Source organism: Seriola dumerili, unplaced genomic scaffold (genome assembly GCF_002260705.1).
Source record: "Seriola dumerili isolate Sdu_G_001 unplaced genomic scaffold, Sdu_1.0 BDQW01000319.1, whole genome shotgun sequence".
Classification (NCBI taxonomy): domain Eukaryota; kingdom Metazoa; phylum Chordata; class Actinopteri; order Carangiformes; family Carangidae; genus Seriola; species Seriola dumerili.
In genome coordinates this window covers 920,552-947,931 of record NW_019174574.1, presented here as the reverse complement: position 1 = coordinate 947,931, position 27,380 = coordinate 920,552, and the positions used below count along the sequence as shown (strand labels likewise).

Here is a 27,380-nt window from a genome sequence, read left to right as displayed (position 1 = left end):
TGAGACTTTGGCCCATAAAAGATTTATTAACCTGAAGAAGACATTGTTCTTATTTTATATCCAGTAGCTGCAAAAAGCAAAGTAACTGTTAATAAATACATAATAAAGTATGAATTAATCTTAAAAAAGCAACAAAAAAGTCTTAGTAAAGGTTTAACAACGACATAAGTTTGTTAAACTGAACAAATGTGTTTGTAATGCTGTCATATACAAAATAAGAGACTCTTTAGGCTTTTATTAATGTTCTTAATCAGTCTATATACTGTTAACGAGTTTCTGATAATGAATATCATTTGAATGACATTTGTGTACGATGCTTTTATTAACGTGTATATAATATTACTAACACATAATAATATTAATAAGCCTCTTTTATAAAGTCCTTACCCATTAACTGACACCTTAATACAAAGTATAGCATGAATGTGTGAGTGAATGGATGAGTGTGCAGGGCTTTGAGTTTGCCTTATGTCCATTCAGTGGATCCTCTGGACTGACCCATGATCTGGATGTACATATCTGTGACAAGCTAACAGCTGGTCTGTTGTCTCTGTTTCCTGTCCATGTGATAGTGTGATGGCGGGAGGAGTAATGAACTCTTTAAAAGCTTGTGAGGAAGGGGCAGGGCAGGTCCACTGCAGAGGGAGGAGGAGGACTGATATTTGCCCTGAGATGTTCAATCTTTTCAAGGGAGAAGGTCAGAAGTCTGTCACAGTCGGCTGCAGAAGCAGCGTCAGCAGTAGGTGGAGGTGGAGGAGAGGTTACAGGCTGATGGATGGTAGAAAACAGGAGAGATTAGCTGTGAGAAACTGGTCCCCTTTAAGTCTTCTTCACAGTTGTATGAAGGTAGCAGCTGTTTGAGCAGCGAGTCCTCAGCCTCTCTACATGTTATTTGTGGATACTAATCCCATCATTTATCCATGGGTAGATTCTGGCAGTGGACCTGAGTTTTGAGAGGAGCAACCATGTCCAGGGAGGATGAGCAGAACTGGTGTCCATGGAGACACGCCTTATCTCTTATACTAGAATACTGAATAGAAATTATTAGACTCCATCAAAAATGTCCAGGTTGGGCTTTGGAAGGATGATAGATGTTGGAGATGCAACAGAAACAGGGGCACACTGTCTGATCTGCTATATGAATGTGAAATGGTTCATGACTTCTGGTTAGACATAGTTTACTCTATTATTAATATACTAGAGACAGGTCTCATTGTGAATCCAGCATGATGCATGTTGGGTATTTTGCAGTGTTCCTGGGTGAAACCAGCCTTAATAACAGGTAGCAGAATAGTGTTAAAGTATTGGAAATCAAAAGAGTGAGTCAGTGTTAATGAATGGAGAGACGAGCTGGTTAAGATGGCCTCTTATGAGCAGTTTATCTACAGTCTAGATGTATTCTGGAAGATATGGGGCTCATATTTGAGTGCAAGAGGTAGAGGTGATCGCCAAGACTGATATTCACATATCCCATCTCTATTCTATATGTATCATATAATTGTCTGTGCTTGATGGACGAACATGAAGTTTAATATAGATGTCTAACAGCCTGTATCATACACTGCGGAATGTGCATGTTGTGTTCTTACATTTTATATGTGTGAAACTTTTATATCTTTAATAAATGTTTTTAAACTGAAAAAAAATGACAATCACAGATCATAGTATACTATCCCTGCAGGTGCATTCAGGTGCATCACCACCTCCCTCTGGACTGGGGGCCAGTCTAGGTGTAAAAAGATGGATTTTCTTTGTCTGTGTTCATTGTGTAGTAGATTTACTTTGGTGTTTGATGATACTTTGATAAACCCCTTGATGATGTGGAGCTGTCCAGGTCCAGAGGCTTCACTGACTGTATTTGATGATTATATAATATAGTTTCATTTGGGCTGTGGGGTGAATGTTTGCCTTTGCTGCATGCTGTTCTCTGCAGCCTCGCTCTCAGATAAAAGCTGGATGATTTGTGTGGAGTCTATGTCTCCAGCTCCAGCAGCTCTGAGCTAGCAGCTCAACGACCAGCAGAGCCTGTAGGACTGCTGCTTTCTGTCCCCAGCCTTCTTTCTTTTGCATCCCACTATTTGTTTCTAAATGTAGTGCTGAAATCTCTGTAGCCTAGCAACAGCCAATAGTGGACGCACACTTTGTTCACAAAAACATGCGAGTGCACACATGCTGACACAGATAAAGAGAGTGTATTGTGTGCTGTGGAGCGGGCCAGGGAGAGTGTTTTGCTGTCTGATTTTTCTTTTCTGTTGCTTTGTGTTGCGCAGTAGCTGCTGCCTGTACACTTACTCTTTATCGCACCAATTAACAACAGACAGAATATATCACCTGCTCATGGCTGCTTCATGTCGCCTGTTTCTTCAGTGTTGTCTGAAATGTGACTGTTTGTACTGATGTAAATCCTGTTGAGATAAATCCCCAAGCTTCGAGCTGTTGTTTACGATTCAAGATCAAGTATTTTCACTAATAAACACATGTTCTGATATAATGTAGAAGTCTGTTAGAGGCAGAGTCATTTCCAGCAGGAGTAAATGAATGAGACTGCTGCAGCCTCCATACATCACCCCCCTCCAGCAGCTTGGCCTGGATCCAGGCAGTAGATGAAGAAGCCTCTCTGTGCCGCTCTCTCACGCTGCCTCTCTCTCTCACTCACAATCCAGGTACTCCAAGATGTATGACCCTGCCAACTGGCTGGAGATTGACCCAGTTAACGGCCGGATTTCGACCATCGCCATCCTCGACCGAGAGTCTCCCTACGTCAAGAACAACCTGTACAACGTCACCTTCATGGCCTCTGATAACGGTGAGACCTGCCGGTGTTCTGCAGTGACCCCGCCCCCCTGCCACACACACATACACACACACACACACACACACACACACACACACACACACACACACCACACACACACAAAAACACACAAACACACACACACACACACACGCACACGCACACACACACACACACACACACAAACACACACACACACACACACACACACACACACACACACAAACACACACACACACACACACACACACACACACACACACACACACACACACACACACACACACACACACACAGGTCACTGCTCTCTCAATAACTGCAGTCGTGCTGGTTTAGTGTGGAGTTGGTGTCTCAGTCCAGAGTCTGCAGTTTTCTGCAGTGTTTGGGAACAAAAGCTTGTGAGGCTATGAGCTAACACACTGCTATAGAATATATTCAACACATTTTTACACCCCAGTTTTCTAACCAATTCATTAGAGAAGATCGAGAGAATAAAACACAGCATCATAACATTTATCTACTATAGCTCATTACTGGAAACATGACTGTGAAAATGGCTGCTCTACTGGAACTCTGGGAAATGTAGTTAAAGTTCCTCCAGTTATGTTTTAAACTCTGTAAAATTCTCTGCTATGAATCATATTTAAATCATCTCCTCTTACTTGATTGAGAAATCTGGATCAGGCCTTGTGCCCCGCCCACCACCTGCTTGCTCCAGGTGGGCAGGTGAAAGAGCAGAGAGTATCAAGCTGGGTAGAGGAGGAAACATCAGAGAGACTCAGACACATGTTTGAGCCTCAGTCAGACCCAGACTCAGATGAGGAGTCTGAGACCAGAACTACAGACTAGCAGACGTATCGGAACGGTTAGCGTAGTTAGCATCTTTTATTTGTTTATGTTGTTTGTTAGCTTGGAACTGGCCGTGGTTGACACAGTGTTAGTGGTTGTGCTAATGCTAACTCTCTCTCTCTCTGTACTGACAAGGTTTCAGGTTTATTAAGCCCCCGCCCCCCAACCCCACAAGGTGACAGGACAAGATTGAACACTTGATTTTCTTAGGAGGGGGTGTTTAAACTAGCAATACTGCTCCATGTAACAGCATCTATAATATTGACAGCAACCTCTTTTATTTGTGTGGCTCCACGTTAGCTGAGTGTTAGCGGCGATACTAGACTCTCCAACCTGTCGACCATGACTGCAGCCAAGAGCAACCTCCTCCAACATGACAGCTGGCATCAAAATGACAGTACAGTTACAGACAGACATCAAACAGTGCAGCACAGAGCCCCACAGCAACAACACAACAACACAACCATCACATCACAGAGCTGTGCTGAAGGTCTTGGTGGTCCCAGCTCCCTGTCACCACAGAAAGGATGTGATACTGTAGAGATCCTGAAAGGTCCAGAAACCAAATCAATTTGTTTCTTTCAGCTACAGTTTACAGACTTCCTCTGTCCCTGTTGGTTCTGTGGCTACATGCAGTAACCGTCAGCACTCTATAATTATCTGATGGTGACAGAGTTTGACAGCAGCCTCACATTCAGAGAGAATCACTATCCACATGAGCATTCCAGCTCACATTGCTGTCTGTTCATCCTCCTCTGAATGAGTGACCAAACATCCACCACAGAGATGAGACTCTGAATGCAGCCTGATGGCTTATTAACTAGTCAGCTGCTGCACAGTGAACAGTTTAAAAGCTCCATATTTTCCTCTTTTCCTATGTTATATTTGAAGTGTTGATCCATAAGAAGATATATTTGTGGTTTTTAGAAACAAAGACCATCTCAGTGTAGTTTTACATCTCCTCTCTCAGGCTTCTCTCTGGAGCAGTTTCTGAATACAGGCTGTGTGCATTTCTCTGTGGACTGAGTGCTTTGATACTTTCACAGTATTAATATAGAATCTAGACCTGCTTCATAATTATAACAACACATGGACATCTACCTTTAGACTTACCTACCTGTTAATCTCAACATCAATCATTTTAGATTGGGAATGGTGTCTTCTTACTGTTCAGTAACACTTAGAAATAAATGCTGAACTACAGTTTCTTTACAGTGTCTCTAACGACTTAGCTGTCAATCAAAAAGATAAAGACATACCCAGGCCCCGCCCACTCAGAGGCTTGAAGAGCATTTCTAATCATCACTCTAAACACCTCTGAACATCTTATTCCCTTTTGTAATGAAAAATGCAAATTATACAAAGGTGGTGTTTCGGGCATGTCCCACCGGGAGGAGACCCCGGGGTCGACCAAGGACACGCTGGAGGGATTATATCTCTCGGCTGGCCTTGGAACGCCTCGGGATTCTCCCGGAGGAACTGGTGGAAGTGGCTGGGGAGAGGGCCGTCTGGACCTCTCTGCTGAGGCTGCTGCCCCCGCGACTCGGATCCGGATAAGCGGGAGACGACGAGACGAGACAAATACATATACAATATGATACAATAAAAATAATACAAGTACAAGTTTGAAAATGACACCAGTGTGAGTTTTGACTGAAATAAGGAACAAACTTCTGTGATTGTGGGTGGAGTTAGATATAATCCAAACAAATCTGATTTCTTTAATCCAGTTCTATAGAGCACTGGTTCTCGAAGTGGGATCTGGGGTCCTTGAGGGGGTTCCTGAGGGTCAACAGCAAAAAATTGAATAATTTATTTTCAATTCAATTCAATTCAACAGGATCTATTGGCATGACTTTTTCAATGTGTTGCCAAAGCACAATTACAATCATTCAATGGAATTAAATTATCAAAGAAAAACATGTCAATAACAATATTAATATAATATTAATATTAATTATAACATAAATATTAATAGAATTGTCTCTATCACCCAGTGTGTGTTTAGGTCTGTTGTTTTCTCCAGGTAAAGCTAGAGTGAGGTTTTTTTTTTTTTTAAAAAGTCTGATCAGCAGTGTTGTAGTGAACAGTAGGACATCAGAGCAACACTGTGACCTCTGATGGAAGGAGGAGGTTTGGCTCTTTTGTGTCTGGTGGTGGAGGAACATGTCATGAGTTTGACGTGAAGTCATTCTCTTATTCCACATGATGGAAAGAGGACTTCCTGTACTGTAAACAACAGATTGTACAGACTTGTACTGTAAACTCTGTATTCCTGCAATCAAATGTCCTGATCAGGGGGTTTATAGGACACAGTAGTCCTACTGACTTCTAATGGAGATGGTTTCCTGTTCATTCAGCATGATTCATAGAGTCTCCCCCTGTGATCACAGCTCTGCTCACAGCCACAGAAAAGAGGATTCTCTGTTCAAAGTGGAAAATAGTAGAAGAGGAATGTTCATTCAGCAGCAGCTCCATCATTCTCTCTCTGTACAGAGGCCTCACTGTCCTCTGAGCCTCCTGCTAACTGACTGTTAGCCCATCCTCACTGATACTGATACTTACATGTCTGCAGTTTCTCTGCTGTCACCATATGTGCAACAGCGACCTACTGTTACTGAGCTCACTGGAGTTTACACTGTGTCCATGGAGATTAGCAGAGGACCCACATCATTCTCAATTAACTGATGCAGTGGACTCGTCCCTGTGAGGAATAAAGTGCTCATGCTCTGCAGCAGCACTTAGCAACATGCATCCAAACATCTACCATTTAGAAGGAGCTTTGTGAGATGTCACTATACAAAACTTGACATTCACTGAAAGGATAAAGTCATTGATCCTTTTTTTTTTTTTTACTGTCAAAAAATCCCATTAAAAAACCAACAGTGTGTTTATCTCTCAGTACTCCCTGAAAAAACTTCATTGAAAATACATAGTTTCATTTTTACTACTACTACTACTTATTTGTTACTCAAACAGGAGGAAATAGAGCATTTGCTGGGGACTATTTCCAGCTGCGGATTAATCCACATTAGGTGCTCTAGTGAGTATTTGGGGCAGCAGAACGTGTGTGTGGTGTGTGTTCATGGTGATGAAGGAACATGTGACACAGTGAGACTCACTGATGTGCTTTAATAGTGTTTGGAAACAGTGGAGCTCAGAGGAGTGAGAGACATCAGGCTGTGATACACACACAGAACCTGTTAGTAGGAGACACTCACCGTTGGTTTTATAGGAAAAGGCTGATCCTCCACTGATGTTGGTGGCCTCTAGTGTGACATCATTGTGAGGTCACTGTCTGCAGGCCAGATTTTCCACCAGGGGGATGATTCCTGTTGGTCTGAACCTTCCTCTGGTGTTTCCATCAGACCAACATGTCTGTTTGTCATCAGACACAGTCACATCTTATGGACAGATTGCCACTAAATAAACAGACATCATCATCCTCCAGCCTCTTTTCCTTTTCCAGGCCAAAATACAAACTTTGTACACATGATGTCTAATGATCTGATTTGCTTGTCGCCGGTAACATTACAGTGATCAGCCCAGAACCCAAGGGAATCAGCCTTTTTGGTTTTAATCACCCTCAGACCAATTTCTCTAGTGAAACCCTCAGACAGATTTTATTATGAGATTTATTGTGGGTGTAATGAGCAGCTCTTACCAGGGTTTAAACCTGTACTCTCATTTTCCTCTCCAGGTTTATGAGGAAAACAGTTTCTGCCATGAACATCATTCCCTCAAAGATCGTACCATACTGGGCCTACAGATGTGGTGTGCATTGTTTGTTCAGTAATTAATAAATAAAATAAAATACTTTTTTTCACTCTGTGTGCAGGTATCCCTCCTGCCAGTGGGACAGGAACTCTTCAGATGTATCTGCTGGACATTAATGACAACGCTCCTCACGTGTTCCCCCCTGAGGTAGAAATGTGTGAGAGGCCAGATCCCAACGCCATCAACATCACAGCCAGTGACCCAGACCTGAACCCTAATGCTGGACCCTTCGCCTTTGAGCTGGCCAACCGTCCATCAGATATACGCCGCAACTGGACACTCAGTCGCATCAACGGTCAGTGTAGGAACATGTCTCTCTATGACTTCCTGTTCCTGCTTTAAGAGGAGAATCCACCCAAGATAAAAACCATGTTCTTTATATAGTCGTTCTGTATCATGAGGTGACGACCAGCTACAGGTGAATTTAGTCTTTCACTGAGAGTCCAAAAACCTTTCCTGATGTTCTGTAACTGAAGCTCCAGTAAACCATCTTAAACACACTCGACCCTGGAGATTTCACATTTAAGTCAGAACAATGAGCCACATGAGGTTTGAAGTGGACGTGACTTCAAGGAGACTGAAGTTAGGTGAGACCTGACTCTCCAAACGTTTGACATGAAACTTAAAGCAAAACAAGTCTAATATATTGACAAGCCTTGTTCACAGTATTAAACAGGTCTGTGGTGTCAGCTCTGTAAAAATTATGCTAATACAGTTTTGAAAATATCCATCCATTTCCTGATGCTTGTTGGGAGTCAGGTCACAGTGCCCGCAGGATAAGAAAGGTAGTCTAGATCTCCTTGTACCCAGCAGTGTTTTCCAGTTCTTCCAGTCTCACGCTCCATTATACCGTCACGCATCAACTGCGACACTTAAACTCGTACCCAGCTCATGATGTCTGTTTCCACTGGCATTTTGTAGCAGGAGCTGTTTAGACAATTAATTTGCCTTTTCACTTTAGTAGTTTGGGAAGTTACTAGATTTTTGTGGATTTGGCTTTAGTGTAAGGTTTTAAAAATATGTGTGTAGCGGAAAATATGCAGAACTCTGCTCTCCATCAAAAAGCCCCCAGCTGCTCCAGTGACCACCGTTAGCAGACTGGAGCAGTTCCGTACATACCCCAGTGTACCTGAGTGGAAGAGCATGCAGCTTCTCTTTCTATCTTTTAACTGCTCCATCTCTCTGTCCGTCCATCTTCATCCTGTCGTCCTGCAGGGGAGTACGCCCAGCTTCGACTGCGAATCAGCTCCCTGGCCAGTGGCATCTACGAGGTTCCAGTCATGATCACAGACTCTGGAAACCTACCGATGTCCAACACCTCCTACCTGAGGGTCAAGGTCTGCCAGTGCGATCACCATGGAGACTGTGTGGACATGGAGCGAATCATCGCTGCTGGATTGGGCACCGGTGCCATCATCGCCATCCTCATCTGTATCATCATACTGTTAGGTGAACCTCCCACACATCAAGACACACACATATACATACACTCACACACATGTTGCTGTAGCACTTGGCAGAAAAATACACAGCTACAGAATATCATTTCTCAACAGTAGAAAATATAAATATATAAATGAATATAAATAATATAAAATATAAATATAAAAGTGTGAAGAAATAAAACAGTGTTTAATATTTTGTGCTGAGACAATAACTCAACAACTAAAACTGGGCACCTACCCCGAGGCCCAAGACCACAGGGGCCCCAAGGACCCAGGTTCACTGTGTGTCAAGTAGCTTTGAGCAGTTTTGTCAGGGAAGTTGCACCATTTAAGAACAACAACATCTTAGGTTGGATCTATGTTACCTCATACTGTAGGTGATCTGCTGTGTAGGAGAGGTGTATGTTAAAGTTCAGTTTCAAAGATAAACTGTTTTTTATCACTTGTGTTGTTTTCCTACAGCTCAGCCCATCAGCTTGATCAGTTTTGATAGAAATGCTCTCACCACAATAAAATCTGACTGTCAGACTGTGGCAACAATGGTAAAAACAGAAATCATAGGCAACTTTACACACCACACTTGAGGGATGACACTCTGTTTGGTCTGGACTATGGCTGCACAATGTGAACAAAATTTCATACCTTGATATTTAAGACAAATGTTTTCATTTTATTTTCACTGAAAAAGTATAAAAATTATGATGATGTGATTTTTGCTGGTCTTGTACCAAACAAACATTATCATTGCTGATGGTTGCTGCTCGCTGCAGTCAGCAGCGAGCAGCAACCACGTGTCAGGTCCAGGTCTGCCCAGGCACAGATCCCAGCTCTTGTCCCTAGCTGGTTGCAGTTTGTTATGAATTATCTGCTTGTTAAAAAGCAGCACTTGATGACAGAGCTCAGCTCTTCTGAACACTGCAGGTGAGTGGACAGACGAGGAGCTCAGCTCTCACTCAGTAAGAGATGATGTGGACTCGGATTTACTCTATCAGACATTACAAAGAACAAGACTTTGAATAGCAAAGGATGAGTGTTCAAGTACTTGTACAAAAGACCTACCGCCCCAGCCCTGCTGCTGCACACAATTTTTGCATCACACTTTTAAAGTAAGGGAGAGTGATCTGGATCTGGAACTGACTCATACAGGGTTTCACCTGCTGGAAGCTTCTTACATCAAATCACAATGTTTGATCAGACAGTTGGAATAAAGCTGGACCTTAAACACACAGAGCTCTTCAGGCTGCAGGAGACTGGCTGTCACAGTTCATTTTATAATGTATTTCATTACTACATTAAAATGAACATTATGAGTGAGGCAGGGTTTGACAGATTCCTCTTACATCTTACATCAAGCTGCAAAGCTGTATTTTTCTTTAATGAGTGATGTTTGGTGAATTTTCAGTTCAAATCTTTGACCGTTGCTATGGCAACACCATTAGGAGCTTTGCAAAGTTGGAGAGAAGGTTTGTTTTGTGAAGAGTACAGAAAGAAAAGAGGAGAAAGGAAAAGCAGAGAGGCAGCAGAACTACGAGGCTGCTGCCTCTCCCACCAGTTCACATGTAGACTTCAGTCCCTGAGCAGCTGATGGAGGGAGCCCTGTGGTGGAGCTGGGCTCAGGCAGCGTCTCGTTGTGTTAAACTGGACGTGTTGTGTGGCTGAGACGCTCTGAGCTGCCAGCTGACAACCTCCCTGCTGCTTCCACTGAAGAACCTGACTAATGGTGATAAGCCGTTTCTCAAATCACCTCTCCAGGGTTGAAATCGTCCTCACTCAGAGCTTCACTCAGCGTCCTAATGTGCTTTGGCCCATGCGGTTGCAGCAGTGTGGGTTTACTCTCCCTCCCTGAGTTCACTGTCTCATAAATCCTCACAGATTAATATGATGAAGAGCACAGAGTTTTAAAACCTGCCAGTTGTGTCAAAATAAGAGTAGTGTTTCCTTAAAACACTCCAATCCCACATGAAAGGATTTCAGCTGCTGTTGTATTGAACTGACCATCACCAGGGATGTAAGGAGATCACACTGGCTTATTAATGACAATGAAGCAGGTCTCCAGGCTGGTAGTTAACATCTGAGTGAAGAACACAGATACAGTACTAAAGCTGCAGAAATCGAGTGTAGAGATATAAAACAAAGCAGTGCCAGTGTGGACGTGAGCTGGGAGCAGTTCAGACATGTGATTTTCTATTCTTATTTCAAATTAAAAAAATACCCAGTAGTTCAAGTTAAAAAGTTAAATTAGTTTACCTATAAGGTTTTTTTCTTTCTTGTCACTTTAAAGGAGCTATTTGTAAGTTTTTCTATTGCTACATAGCTAACATTAGCATTAGCAGATGTTTACTTACCAGTCAAGGAGAAACGTTGTGAGATCAGCATCAAACTTCATTTCTTGACTCACCAACAGCTGTCTCCAGAGGTGGCAACAAACACCACTGTTAACTCTTCTACTGAAGTTAGCATGCTAACCAGCTAGCCAAGTGACCAACAGCGACTCACTGTAGAGGTAGCTGCTCAGAGGATGTACTATAACATCGTGTCTTATAAACACAAAGATGGCTGAAGCTCTTGGTAAGAGACAGTCACCACTAGCCGCTCCTGACAAAAAAACATCTTCAGCAGTAGAGAAAACTCACAGTCTCTTTAATCATCACTCGGTCCCTGCAGTTGTTCTTCTGAAACCCCAGGACCAGTGGCGTTCAGACTGATGCATGTTAGAGTTAACTTGGAAGAACCAGCATTAGAAACAGTCTATCAGCTGTTACTACACTGATAAATATCTACCAACAAATCAGATGTGTTCACTACCAGACAACATCACAACATATTTCATGAGAGGAGAAGTAAGGACACAGAAATTAAGTAGTTATTCAGTAGTCATGTTGACGGGGTCTATGGTGAGCACATTGTCTGCAGTGATCCTGTTACCTCAGCACCATTAGATTTCCTTAGTAACTGTTCACCTCTGAAAAACTTTTATATGATCTCAGAGCAGATCACTGTCCACAGTGACCTTTATATGCAGAGCTTCCTTCTAGCACCACTGTCAGGCTGCGTTTAGCTTTGGCTGCAGGAATAGTAATGACTTCACTGTCATGAAATCAGCTGTGCGTTGCCATGGTACCCAGAGGACTTGCTGTACTTATTTTGAGCTTTTTAAATGTCACTTTTACAACAAACTTTCACACAGAACTTTCACACATATCAAAAGACTGAATGCAGGATATCTGCCAAGGACATTCAGGCTCCTCAGAGGAAGAACCAGGCTGAAGCAGATGGTTCCATTTGGCTGTTCTATGGCTCCACTTTCTACTGTCACTGCTCCAAGAACAGAGGAGTGTTCCCTCTTTACAGTGATGGAAGCCTTTCGGGTTTCCGCCTTCACAGAGTCAGTAGATGGCTCAGAAACCCCCAGGAGACTGAATGATGTTGAGTGGAGACCTGGTCTGTCCCTCATGCTAAAGAGTGACTTCTCTCCTGCAGTGCTGGTGCTGCTCTTCGTCATGTGGATGAAGAGGAGGGACAAGGAGCGTCAGGCCAAGCAGCTCCTCATCGACCCAGAGGACGACGTCCGGGACAACATCCTCAAATACGACGAGGAGGGAGGTGGAGAGGAGGACCAGGTACACACATACACACACATGCTGTCTATGTCTGTATGTCTCTATATGTGTTATGTCTTCAATGTGTTATTTCTAATAGGCTATGCTGACTACAGGTTAACTCTATGTTTACCTTCTACACCCGTGTTCATCAGCACTGGATATTCCTCCCCCTCCTTGCCCTCACACACACTCCCACAGTCACATTCAAACACACACACAGTCTCAGGAACAAACCATAGAAGACACACTGTTGGCAGACAGACACACACCCTGCTCCTCTGCAGCTTTCAATCATCTGTCCTCCAGCAAAGATTAAGTGTACCACAAAAGAGGACCTCGAAACAGGATTAATTGCTTTCTGTTGGAGAACAATTTCCTGTGTCCCTCCACACTGCTCCTCTGCTGAAGCACATAAGCTGCTCCGCACTTCTGCTGGGAGGAAGTTTAACCCTCGTTCACCCAGACAGCCAGACTGAGAGCGTGCTTTAATTTATACAGCAGCAGATCACTGGCTGTGAGAGGAGGGGAGTTATACTGTACATGTACAACATGCACACACCTACCAGACGCCTGCCATGACACATGGCACTGTTTCACCATTAGCACATAAATACAATCTTGTGTTGCAGCCAGATCTGTACTGATCTGTGCTGCTCCAGGAAATAGCCACAGCCCAACACTAACAAAGGCTTTGACCGTCTCCTGCTCAGCTTCTATAGTTTGGTAGTTAGACATTTCTATTAATTAATTTATGCTTCTGTTATGATACAGCACACCAGTATAATCAACACAACATCAAAGTAAAGTTATCAGTTGAATGTGGCCTTGAAATGATAATGAAGCATATGTTTCCTTTACTTCCACTCAGTACATCCACTTAGAGTTGAATATGTTTAGAGGTGGAAAGGGAGCTGAAGAATGGAGCTGGAGGTCAGAGGCAAACAACCTCAGGGCTGGAGAAACCAGAGAGCAGGAGCCCTCAGGCGGATGGCCTGACAGCCAGGACTAGACTCAGAAACAGATAAATTTTGGCTGGGACCCCCGGTGCAGGGACAGACAGAACATCAGCCAACTCAGGGTCCAGCTGGGTGTTGGTTATGAGGCTTTACAGCTAAGTCTTTGTGGAGTTGGGCAGGCCGGGGAAATTGATGTCTCAGAGACCCAGCAGGTTTCCTTCTAGGTACCTAGATACCTAAAGAAAATGACCAGACAAGTCCCCAGGAAAGGGGGCTTCTCAGGGTCTTCAGGTTGAGGATCAGACAGGAAGCCAGTCGGTTCTGGACAGGAAGGTTGCATGTTCACGAACCGGAGCTGCATCAGCTGGAAACTAGATAAAACAGGAGGAACCAGGTCATAAAGCCTGCAGTATTTAGACGTAACAATCTGGAAAGACAAGGCTCTGGACACACTGACACTCACGGACATACGAGACACTGGCAGGAAGTGAGGGAAGGGATTAAAAAATAAAACAGGAAAAACTACAGAGTCCTGACAGGAAGTCAGATCATGACAGAACATATTCGGTGTAACATCTCAGTCATTGTATCACATACACCCACAACGACTCTCTCTGTCATGTTCCTGACTTTCTGCTCTGACTTTTTTTATATTTAGACATTATCAGACTGCTGAACCTCCATGATGGAGCCAGACTGCAGCTCCAGATGTTTGCTACTGAGCTGATGTTCTGTTAAAACAGGAATTATCAGGAAGGGTAGAAAAGTGCTTTTAGTTTCTCCTAAATCAAAACATATGTCAGTGGAGACATGTTTATGTTGTGAGCAATGAAGATTTTCTGAAAATGTCAAACATATAATGATGTGTATTTTAACCAGAACTCAACCAATTACTTAGCAACAACTGGTAACCATGACAATTAAAGTTTAACTGAAGCCAATTTAACACTGGACAAGAGACCAGTCAACCTGTCATCAATGTGAAATGGAACAATCAGCATTCACTTCCAGGTCACATGACTCTGCAGTCGGTCCCAGCGCCGATGACACCTGTCACCTGTCCAGCATGCTCCAGAAACACTGCAGCTACACCTTCCTCTGAGAGTGAGCTGTACTCAATAGGTTTTAAAAACACACAGCCACTAACTGAAGCGTCCCACACGGAGGCTTCGACACTGATGGGAGCAACAACCCGGGATGAGACGATCTGTGTTAACAGCTGACTGTCTGAATCTGCCTGTGTCTGTAACTGCATGTGATGACGTTGCCACAGTTGAGTGTCTCTCTCAGTCCGACAGTGTGAAGGGATTAGCTGCATTTAACAAACCTGCTGATACCAGCTCAGTCTGGTGTTTGACTGTGAGTTAATGGTTCACTCTCCATGATCCAACACATGGAGGAACAAGCCTTCATGTAAATACACAGTTAGAGTCAAGGTCTTCTCACTGCTGCACCGTCACATGTTGCTCAGGCTGTTTGATTAGACTTCATGTTGTGTTTCCTACAGGCAGCCTGCATTAGAGTTAACCTGAGGAGAAAAAGACTATCTCACACACACACACACACACACACACACACACACACACACACACACACACACACACATTCACATTATTAGACCTTCTAATCCTTACCTATAACCAACACTACTGGGACCTGAGAGGCTTATTAATGGTTATATAATCCATGAAAACGTAAATGTCATTGTTCAAGGTAAATGGTAAATACCAACACAGGCTTCTGATTGTTGGACAATAAAACACAGTCAAATACTGGAGGACAGGAGACTATGAGAAAAGACTTCAGCTCATATCATCCATCAGCACCACTCAGATTTTAGAAAGCAGCAAACTGTGGAGGTGTGTACATGACAGGCTGCTGTCTGTGTGTCTATGTCTCTGTGGACGTATCAGTACTCCAGGTTGTTGGTGTGTAGAGTTGGAGAAGAAAGCTGTCACCAAAGAAGAAAACTGGCTGCTGTGGGTTAATGAACAAATGTTTTGAGTGTTGGAGCTCCAAAAGACTGAGGCCACGTCCAGTTATATGTAAACTATGCAGTAGTTTAGTAATGCATTAGGTAGCCTGGGTAATCAGTGGCTGCAGATTATTTTGTTGTGTTATCTTTGCAGATGCACGAAAAGCCCAGTAGGTGAGAGACAGAGAGAGAGGGAGGAGTGACTGTGCTCTGACATGCAGGAGACTGACCGGCTGGACTGCAGCCACTCTGTCCTGCCTCAGTGTCATTGTTGTACAGTTTCACTAACACATGTTTCAAAGTAGATATAGAAGATATGAACTATTGTAACCTTTCTTTATCCACAGAGGTTCCACTGAGAGGCAGCCTGTCTCTAACAGGAACACCCTGATCACCCTCAGTCACACATATTCACACCAGGAGGCAGCTGGAGCAGCTGAAGAGGGATCCCCCCAGATTTAATCCAACCAGTCTGGGGAGGGGATCTTTGGATCACAAGCTTGTATCGCTCACATTGAGGCCACCACTGCTTCCCACACCAGTGTAGAGTCAAAGTCAACTGGATGTACAGTGTGAATGACATGAGTCTGAATCTTTAGACCTGTATGTGCATTCACTCTCACTCTCACTATCTCTCTCTCTCTCTCTCTCAGTGTTGTTTATGACTGATTGACAGAGCCACTGGTTGTGCTGCAGCTGTGGGAATGTTGTGTGAGTCCAGAGGAAGTCGGTCATTTTCTATAGAGCTACAGCTGTGTTTTGTTTTACCTCACATCACTGCCAGTCATTCTGCAAAGCATACCATGGTGTTTAAAATGTACATATAATATAAAGCTGAGGCTGCAGGAACACGATCTGGAGTTGAATTATAGCAGCACTGGAGAAATGCTGGTATAGATCTTGTAATAGAGTCCTTAAAGAGGATAAAAGCTCCTCACTGAGAGGACGAATCAGTCTCATCCCTGTAAGTATAGAGATACAAGAAGGACGCAGCATTTCGCTCCTCCCTGCAGGTAGTAGCGGGGCTCTCAGCTGCTCTTCAGTGAGAAGTATTCTGTTGGTCGGCCATTATCGTGAACAAAGTCCAAGGTCAGTCCACAGCATGCTGTTATTGTCCAGAAAAGGCTGCTTCAGTCAATTTCCCTGGAGACCAGAGAGCATGAAATGGTTTCTGAATGGTTGCTGCAGTGACTCACACTCCACCATTGAACACCAACAGATCAGAGGCCATGACACACACTTCCCCTCTGCCTGCTCGCTGCGCTGGTGTTGTGTAAGAGAAGGTGAAAGACAGGCTGTGTTTCTCTAAGTGGATGCTAATTAGACAGCATTAGAGCTGGGTTCAGTTCTCCCTGAGGATGGATGATGTAGGAGAAATGGGAGACATTGCATCAGAGTCACTGAAATTCTCACTACATCAGCTATTAAATACAGATGGGCCATGAAGGTGGTGATAGACCCATTTACTGTAAGTGTGTGTAAGTTCAGTCAGGTTCTTAACAAACTGTAATAAAAACCTGCCTGTCATCAGAAAATAATGCTCAGCCTCAGACTGACGGTCACTATGTGTCTGTGTGATGATAACAGTGATCCACAGAATAAACACATTACAGTCAGCGATCAGACTGTAGAGCAGTCCTTTGTAATGACCTGACTGTTGGTAATGACAACTCCAAAATAACAGGAGATACTAATTAAACAGTGTGTTTTAAACACTGTTCAGCCATGACGTCACCATTTCAGCATCAACAGGTCAGTATGTGTCATTCTGTATCTGATGCTTCAGTAACACACCACAACCAGCAGCACACAATGTGTTTCCTGATGATGAATCCACTGGACATAGGTGATCCTCCTCCATCATGCTCCAGCTCCTGGTCTCTGTCCATTAGTCCAGTACTTTGATATAGTACGTGTCATCTAACAGGAATATTGATCATTTCTTTTCCCACAGTCATGACGACTGATGATTTTCAGTCCAGCTGTTCAGGATCCAGACTGAGGATCAACATTTTGATATGTACAGACCTCTTGGTTCTTAAAGAAAACACCACAGAGTGTGAGACCTGAGGGTCCTGTTGCTGATGTGGTCTAAGGACAGTGATGTGGATTTGTAGTCATTGTCCTCACAATGAATAGTGGGGTCAAAGGTCAGTGAGAGGGACGACTCATGTTACTCTGACACTAATATGTGAATGTGTCTCTCTCTCTCTGTCTCTCTCTCTCTCTCTGTCACTGTGTGTGCGTGTGCTTGTGTTCAGGACTACGACCTGAGTCAGCTGCAGCAGCCTGACGCTCTGGAGCCAGAGTGTGTCAAAGTGGGAATCAGACGTCTGGATGAGAGGCCCCTACACTACGACCACCAGTACCCCCTCCGCTCTGCTGCCCCCCACCCAGGAGACATAGGAGACTTCATCCATGAGGTAGGACAACGCTGTGTGTGTGTGTGTGTGTGTGTGTGTGTGTGTGTGTGTGTGTGTGTTGGTGTGTTGTGTGTGTGTGCGTGTGTGTGTGTGTGTGTGTGTGGGACAAATACTGGGTTGAAACCTCAGAGACATGTTTGTCAGTGTTGTCAGTGTAAACCTGCAGGTGTGAGCACTGAGCACATGCAGGTGTCAGCCCACAGGAAGTGATGAATCACCCTGAGTGTGATACAGACAGCAGTGAGCGGACACTGTGTCCAGACGGACAGGATTAGCTAACGTTAGATCTTTTGCTTCTCTCAGCCTGTTTCTATCCTGCGATATCAGGCTTCAAAGGTTCAGGATGTGCAGTTTACCTCATCATCTGACAGGATTCAGGGATACTGAAGTTCAAATAGTTTCTCTCAGAGCGGTTCAGAGCTGCTGCTATGAGAACTCACACACTCAAACTTTGATTACTGCTGATCAAAACAGAGCACAGAGCCTGCATTCAAACAGGATACCTCACAAACATGATGCATTCAGTTCTAGGCTCAGTGTTTTCCCCAAGTGTGACTGAGTGCACAGTGACAGATCAATGAGATGTGGTGATGGGAGGAAACCTGCCAGCCTCAGGTTGATTAACAAGTTGACCTGGTGTAGCTGAGAGAGTGACAAGCAGACAAACAGAGACTGTGTCTGACTTAATGAGCTTTGTAATGGTCAAGATTAGCTGCACTCAGACGTGGTCCAGCCTGGATTCAGTTCAGTCAAACAGACTGGCTCCAAGCCACAGCACTTTAAAGGTTCAGGCTTTGAGACTCTATCACTTCCATCATCCACCTTTAATATCTCTAAAGGTCCATGTAGTATAAAGGTAGATGTCCATGTGTTGTTTGATTATAAAGCAGGTCTAGGTTCTATATTAATACTGTGAAAGTATCAAAGCCTCAGTCCACAGGGAAATGCACACAGCCTGTATTCAGAAACTGAGCCTCAAAACCAGCCGTCAGGACTTCTGGAACTTTGTGATGTCACAACAAAGCAGTCACTCCTCTCAGCCATGCCCCATCCACCATCCAACCTGATTTTGGTTTCTCTGAGTGTTTACCTGAAATCTGATATATTTTTATTGGATCACTCAAAAAACAGGCTCACCACCCTGTTGTTACTGGAGCTCCAGAGAGAAGCCTGAGAGAGGAGATGTAAAACTACACTGAGATGGTTTTTGGTTCTTAAAACCACAAAAATATCTTCAGATAGATCAACACTTCAAATGAAACACTGGAGAAGAGGAAAATATGGAGCATCACTGTTGATGACTCCAGTGAATTCAAGTAGTTGCACCTTCACACAGTTTGTGAAGGTTACTGTACAAAATTACTGTACACTGACTGGACCGTTCTTTATAATCTGACCCCACAGCAGGGAGGAGGTGTACACTGTCTGGTTTTGTGTGTGTGTGTGCATGCGTGCGTGCGTGCGCTCTCTGCCTTTAAACCTTCCTTAAAGCATTACATCCCTCAGATGGATTAACATGAGTCTCTTAGTTAATCACAGGCTTCATGAGGAGACTCAGCTCTTCCTTCAGAGCTGATAACTGTTGTCACATCTTGAGCTTGGCACTGAAGAATCATCAGTGTGTGTGCTGCTGATGCATGTCGCTCTGTGTGTGCTGGCTGCCTCCATATTGTTTGTGTGTGAGTCTTTTTGGTCGGGCTGCATAAAGACATCTGCCAGGCGCAGCTATGAATAATGAGCGGGACCTGTCAGACATGGCAGCCTGATCCAGACAGCTTAATCCTGCAGACATGACAAGCCAGTGCCTCTCGCCCTGCCTCTCCCACTCCCTCACTGTGTTAATGCTTTCCTCCCATTCAGTGTCAGGGTGGCAAGAGTGTCTTCAGTCTGACGACAGACATGGTCCACAGAACATCTCCACAGTTTATCAGATGTACTGCGCTCATGTCTGAGCGAAGGAAACAACACCTCTGTTCTGTTAGGACAGAACCTTCATGTGTCTATGTTCATTTTACATGTACGTCCACTCCACCACTGTGCAGGCTCTCTGAGGGAGTTCACGAAGATTGTGTGTGTGAAATGTTTGTGTGAGTGTGTGTGTGTGTGTGTGTGTGTGTGTGTGTGTGTGGGAGGGGGTGCGGGGTTTAAGTTCAGGCTATGCTAGGTAATCTGCTGAATCTCCTCCTAGAGATAGAGGCAGCATCTGTCCACCCTGACCCAAATCCTCCTCCATAATCCCTCCTTCCCTCTTTCTCGCCCAGCACTCCCTACTGTTCATCTCCACACACACACACAAACACACACACACACATACACACCCCTCTCATCCCGGTCTTGTGGCTGTTCTCTGGGGGCTGAGTGAGGGGGGAGGGGGTGATGTAGAGATTAGACAGGCGGGCTAGTGATTAGGAGGCTGACATTTGACAAGTCCCACATATGAGGGAGAGGGAACTTGGCTCCTTTCAGACGGTATGAGCAGGTCACTGAGGGTCTTCAGACATGGGTCTTACACTGCATGGACACAGGTTTCTATAGAACCTGTAGAGTTACTATAGAAACATTATAGGATTACTATAATCCTGCAGTAGATGTAGTCAGAGTCTTGTAGCTCTCTCCACCATAAACTCTGCCTCTCAGATATTCTGTGGAGAGTGTGGGCTGCTGTCACGTGGAGACGATCTGACAGCAGCAGATATCTCACACAGACCTGCTCTGTGCTTTAACAGTGATGTGAGTCTGTTCCTATCACGTTGTGTAGCACACATCAAACAGGCTCTGTGTGTTTGATCAGTCTTATTACTGCCCTGATGATCAGCCCTCAGCTGATCCACTGGGTCTCATGGTGAACCCATCATCATGTGTGGATGTGACGCACAAACCAGGTTCAGTAAAAAACATTTCTGGTTTCATGGGCTGCCGATGATCTTTCCTCACCTTCCTGTCTCATCTCTTTGTTTCTCCAGGGCCTGAAGGCAGCAGACAACGACCCCACCGCCCCCCCCTATGACTCCCTGCTGGTGTTCGACTACGAGGGCAGCGGCTCCACCGCCGGTTCCCTCAGCTCCCTGCACTCCTCCTCGAGCTGTGGAGACCAGGACTACGACTACCTCGGCGACTGGGGGCCACGCTTCCGCAAGCTGGCCGACCTGTATGGCGGAGGGGACGATTAGCACCCTCAGCCCCCACCAACAACAACCACCCTCCCCACCCCACTCCTGCTCCAAGGCACAGGTGTGGGTGGAGCTAAGGAAACACGAAATGGGGTGAAGACGGGGTTTGGATCAGCACTTCTGTATTACCACAGGACAGCTTGTAAAGAGACCTGCTGCCTCTCATGGACAGTTGATGACACTAGGGACCATGCTGACTCCGGGCCTAGCAAGGCCTGGCAGTGGGGAGCATTCAGGCTAATGGACATTATCATCTGAGCATTAGCCCCTGAGCTAACAGCCAGAACAGTGCGCTCAGAGGGACGTCGTCTCTGCGACAGCCATGCTACAGACGTTCATCTACACTTGAATCTCACAGTACAGGAGCACTGGGCTCAAACGTGCCTTTTTGTACATTCTTTTGATTGTGTCCTGATTCTGTACGTCGCTTTGAGGCTCCGCTGCTCTACAGCTGCAGTTGGAGGAGCGCTTCGCCATAATAACGAGTGCATGTGTGTGTGTTCCACCTCATTACCTTTACATGTGTGTGTGTGAGAGAGAGTGTGTGTGAGTCATTTCCGCAGAGTCACACTGGGTGGACACTAAAGGGCAAAGCCTATGATGAGACCGCCTTGGATGATCAAACCTGCAGAAACATGGCTCTCCTGTGCAGCTCTGGGTGGTAGCACTTTTCTTTTCTCTCTGATTCAGTCACAAAGTTCTACAGTGTATAGATCCTAATGTTCATCACAACTGCTGTCATTACATATGTGACACAGTGACACATTCCAGATAGTATATCCTCTCTCTGAGGCACATGTGTGTAATCAGGCACAGTTTATGACACAGTAAATTTAAATAACCTTGTCTCTGAATCTGGAGGTTTTCACAGCAGGAGACTGAAAAAGTTTTTTGTGGAGCAGTTTAAATATTGTTGTGTCCTCGCTGTGTTTCCACTGATGGGGACTTGATGGGATGTAATTGACTTTATTTGCAGGTTGATAAAATACAGAAAAATACAGCGATAAAATATCATTTCATTTATGTGTCAGCAACAAAGAGTCAATGCCACAGCAAAGAAAATAAACCTGAAAAATAAACCCTCACCATGAGGATAATGAACAGAGTCATGAAACATGCTGAATATGACAGAAACAGCAGCAGTGAACGCGTGAGTGATTCAGGTACAGCAGACATGTTCTGATGAATATGTATGATATATGTATGATATATGTATGATATTCACTGACCTTTAATCTGCTAATTAATCTGTCCAACAGAAGAACTTGAACTTTAGGAATCCAGCTGATGTATCTTTGCATACTGCAGTGGGGCAGTCACAGATGTTGCAGCATTTCTCTGTGATGATATCAGTTCCTTATTTGGATCTTTCTAGTTCCTGGAGGATAAATCTAAAGATTCAAAGTTCCACTCATACAAAAGAAATATTAAAGGTACAGGAAACAACATTTTCCATATGTGGATATAAATGTTTGTTACTGAAGTTCCACAAAATCTCAAACAACAGCTAAAATGTTTAGAATTTTCTCACCACTCTGTTTCTGTCATGTTCAAATACAATCAACACAACACGTCCATGTGGATCAGGTTGCACACAATCACAGCACAGTGTAAAAGTGGCAGAGAAACCTCACACACTGGGTCTGAACTGACTGAGCACCACACTGAAGCCAACAGTAAAACCAGGACTCAGTGAGTCCACCTGAGGAGTAGACCAGCTGTGTCACTACATCACAAAACTTCAACAGCTTCATGAATGAAGAGGCTCTGCAGGTCAGTCTGTATGTAGGGGAGAGACAAGTTCACTGAGCGAGGACACAGCCTGCATCACAGAGCTGCAGCTGTAACACTGAAGGATGTGTAGATAACAGATGGTATCAGTGCTTCATTTCCTTATTATAACCCTATTTGCCCTGATCAGCTAACAATGATCAGCCAACGTACTCTCAGTCTTTCTCTTGTACAAGCTGAACATTAAACTTATTCAAGTGCAGTTCATTCTCTTCATCAGTCACACTCACACACTGAAAGCATTGTCTCAGTCTGTTTCAGCTCCTCATCCTGACTGTGAGAGCAGTGACTCTGGGCCAGTTGATGAGTCAGAGCCTTGTCTTTGTCTGAGGCAGCAAAACACAAGTCATCATGAACTCATGGGCTAACTCAACACTGACCAGGGCTGACTATTTACAAAAAAACACATTCACAGGGCTTGAAGGAGCCTCAGAGTCCAGCAACATGAAAGTGACTCACACCTCATGCTTCAAAACTTCTTAATACACAGGCTCAGTCTTTTTCCTCATTCAATAAGAACATTTGCTCGACCAGCTGTTATATTAAAAGCTCAAGATTTTCAGTTTCCTGTACCTTCAAAATGAAGTTTACCAGGAGCAATGTGAATGGTGGTCAGACTATATAAGGTTGTATAAGGATGCATACAGCTGTATACAGCTGTGGCGTTGCCTCCTGTTGAGTCACTTGTTTCTGTGGTTTCTGTCAGTGAGCAGACATTGGTCAAACCCAGAGTTGTACAGCAGAGCTTCATATTTTTGCAGGTTGGTTCTCCAGAGCTGCTGAGGAGACATGTACAGTAGTGCTAGACTTTAGATAGATCCCTTCTGTTTTTGTTTTGCTTTTATCACAGTGTAACTTATGCAGCTGGTTGCTGATAAAGGGAGTCATCAGTCCTCGTTTTGTAGCAGAGACACTTGATACTGCTGTGGTGGATTAAAAAAGGCAATGTTTTCTTTCTGCTGATGATTTGCCTTAGTGTTCTCTGGATACTCACTGTAAACTGAACTCTGTACAGATTGTATTTTCTCTCTTGTTGTTCTTTTGGCTGTGGTCACAGAAAATGACATGCTATTATCCTGAATCCTTGTATATGTGTCATTTGGATTACAAATTAAAACGTTTTTGCATGTTTTTATCTTTTCATTATGGGAAAACAGTATTTTTCACATCCTTTGCAAATAAGTTAAACACCATTCACACACATGACAACACAATAACACTACTGAGTTGTAAACACACTGACACTTTTTCCACATTAGAGGAACATATTAACCCATATAGAGTGTTGTTTGTGTCACCTGATCAATTTCAGCCCAGTATTTCCTCTCTTTTAGCTCTATGTTTGGTCTCCACCAGCTTCTGAGGGAAATATCTGGCTCTTTAGCTGCTTGCTGACAGAGGCTTCTTACAGCTGTTTCTCTGAAAACAGCTGCTGCTGTGAGAGTGATCCAGAGCAGTAAAGATCTGTCCAGGCAAATACCGAATTAAAAGGCCAAAAACCTTTGTCATTTGATCCATTGTCAATATGATAAATATTAAAGAGTACTGCTAGTAGCATAGCAGCGGTAGGTAGAAAACTTTCATCAACAAGAACAACGTGTAAAGAAACACTCCAGCAATTTAGTTTTACTCTTTTTAAAGTTGGGGTTTAACAGGAGACAAATTAAAGACATGATGGACACAGTGAAAGCAGCAAAGAAATGTCCACATCTTTAAAACCTAAGGGGGTGTTGGAGGTGTGTCCAAGCTGGGTTCATCGCCACTGTAACAAACAGTCATACAGTCAGACAGATAGACACTAAATACAGGTGGTCTGATCCAGATCCTTCCAATCCTGATTTCAGTCAAACCTTATGGAGAATGTTCAGACTTTGGTTCTTACAGGACGTTTCAGCAGCAGGATGCACTGAGATGGACTGACATCAGCAGAGATGATGAAGATGCAGTGGGCACATCATCATCATCGCTGTAGCTCAGTCTTCAGGGAGTCATGGTTAGTCCTGAACCATGTTCTGAACCAGGCCACTTCATGTGTGCACATTAACCATAGATTTAGCTTTTGAGCTTAATGTTTTAATGTAAACTGTCACAAACAAATCGACAAACTGATGACTCTGATGAGGCCAAACACTGGATTGTCTCTGTGTGCTGGAGGTGAACAGTCTAGAACGAATATGACAGGATGAAGAAGGTGAAGGTTCTACTCTTTTTGTAAATCCTCAGGACATTTACATTATCTGTATGTATATACCATGTTACTGCTACAGTATCTGTGTGTTAAAACAAGTGAGTGGCTATTGTCCAGTTAAAGTTAGGGAAAGATTATCATCAGGGTTAATATGTGAAACAAATACTGGTTCTGAACTTGTATTCTCAACAGCCTGCTCACTAAGAAATGAAAGTACAGGAATGGACCTAAAAAGGTACAAAGGCTATTCCCTAGCAGGGTACAGCACTGTACCTTCGAACATTGGTACATCTTTGTACCTTCTTCTCTGTATCTCTAAAATAACATTTCTGTACCCTCAGTGAAAAAAATGCAACATGTTATTTTGTTTCCATGAGGTAAAAACATTCCCCTAAATTCAGAGACAAAATAATTTTCAGTTACTGACCAAAATCTATTTAAAAAAATGGCAATTAGTCTTTTAACAAACAATTAGTCTTTTAACAAAAGCAACATTTTATATGTAAACTAATCCATTTTCAGTGCATTTCAATGTATTGTTCTGATAGAACTGATTTGTTCTTAAAAAAAGTTCCAGCACATGAGAAAAAGCAGCTTTTCAACATTAAGCCGAAGCATAAGACCTGAGGAGCCATTCTCTAATCACTGAGTGCAACCAAGAGAAATTTCATTTTGGTTTCAGACATAAAACAGGAAAAAAGTTCAGTAAAAGTACACTTACAAAATGCAAATTCATAACTCACATACTGCATTGGATTCAATTCATTCTTTAATTTAATAATTTATAAGCCTGCCTCATGACTCTACAACATTATTAAAAGCATTAGAACAATGTAAAGACTAGCTGAAATCACTGAAATGCACACCCAGCATTGTTAATGACGCTGAAGACCAAGAACTGAATGGAAATTGTCGCCTGTTTTATTACAACAAACACACTCTCTTAAATCAAGATGTTGTAATCAGTGATTTGCAGCATCTCCATTCATTTATTTGGCACTATGGAGGTGAAGCTCAGTGAATTAGAAGTATGGCTCTGCATCATGGAAACAACTCTTTTGCTGTGGTAGCTAGCCAGGCCCCAGTAGCCAGCACAGGTCGACCAAGTGCAGTTTGGGGCTGATACATGAGTACAGTCAGATTTTACTCAGTCAGCAGTAATGACACCTGATCACCGCCATCAGAAGTCACCAGTCTGTGCAATTTTGCCAAAACAATGTTGTCATTTAACCACTGGCTGTCTAGTTCATCCCACCGTGAATGGAGCTGCTCTCATCTCTAGAAATCTGACAGAGTTTATCAGGAAGCCAAAGGCATGCCTATTGGCTGCTTTGGTCAGTTGACTTAAAATGAACATTTTACTTTCCTTTGTGCCTCCTGTGTCATGTGACATGGAAATTTAGCCATCATCGCCAACAACATGTCCTCCTTTGGAAAAGAAGAATCCATTGTTTTACACTCGACTTTTCGACCGTTTTGCACTTGTCGTACTTGTCAGTGTGAACACAGTTATGCACTGAAAACAGCAAGTGTCAGTATAGAAGCATCAGTCTTTCACACCCCAGCTGGAAAACATCTGAGGTCACTGATAAGCAGATCACAGTCCAGACCCAGACCTATAATCTATAACCTATAAATTATTGAGAATTATTACAGTTTTTGTGTTTCTGTTTTAACCAGCCACCAACAATCCCTCCAGTTCATTTTTTTAATTAACATTTGAGTTCACAGTAATGAATTATACAGCATTATTACAGTAAGTGTCTGTCTGAAGATACTGTAATCACATTTAATGAAAGAATCCCTATGTTATGTAGTCCATGAGTCAGTACAATAAAGGATGGTTATCGTAGTACTGCAGCCTCACTAGACACTGAGGGTCGTGAGGCTCCGTGGTATAACTCACAAACACGTGCTTTAAAACAGATTTCATGAAAGCTGGAGAGTAAGTGGTTCCACCAATCTAGAAGAATTTAGTTACATTTTTCTATGTCTGAAATGCTTTTCTGCTGGCTGGATTCTGTTCAGGAAGTTTTCTGAATGATTGAAGTGTGACATCCATGACCCGACTCACCGCAGGAAAAGATCCTGGTCTGGTTTAACACAGATCTCCCAGATCTCCCCAGCCACAGGGACACTAACTACAAGTTGATTTGTCTGACTCAGACGGATAGAGCCTCACAATGACTCCAGACTGCGGATTCTGTCCACAAGTTTTTAAATATATTAAGTTGTTCCCCCTGTTCCTATTGATTATTTTAATCATTGTAGAATGTTGTATCTCATTTTTACTTTATGTAAATTTTTTTCGCTTTTTCTCCTCCTCAATGTTTAAACTGTTTTTAATCTATTTATGTGAAAGGCACTATAGAAATACAGCTTATTATTATTATATTGGAAGTTATGTACA

General features: G+C 43.5%; 1 protein-coding gene across 1 annotated transcript in view; it reads left to right on the top strand.

Moving 5' to 3' along the window:
- Positions 1-23,913, top strand: part of LOC111231822 (cadherin-2-like) — a 68,808-nt gene extending 44,895 nt beyond the window's left edge. Inside the window, exons 11-16 of the mRNA XM_022759064.1 lie at positions 2,664-2,806; positions 7,482-7,715; positions 8,636-8,869; positions 12,346-12,485; positions 17,660-17,821; positions 20,785-23,913. Of these exons, the coding sequence (XP_022614785.1) occupies positions 2,664-2,806; positions 7,482-7,715; positions 8,636-8,869; positions 12,346-12,485; positions 17,660-17,821; positions 20,785-20,991 (1,120 nt within the window). The 3' untranslated portion in view covers positions 20,992-23,913. The remainder of the gene's footprint in view (positions 1-2,663; positions 2,807-7,481; positions 7,716-8,635; positions 8,870-12,345; positions 12,486-17,659; positions 17,822-20,784) is intronic.
- Positions 23,914-27,380: the final 3,467 nt, after the last annotated feature.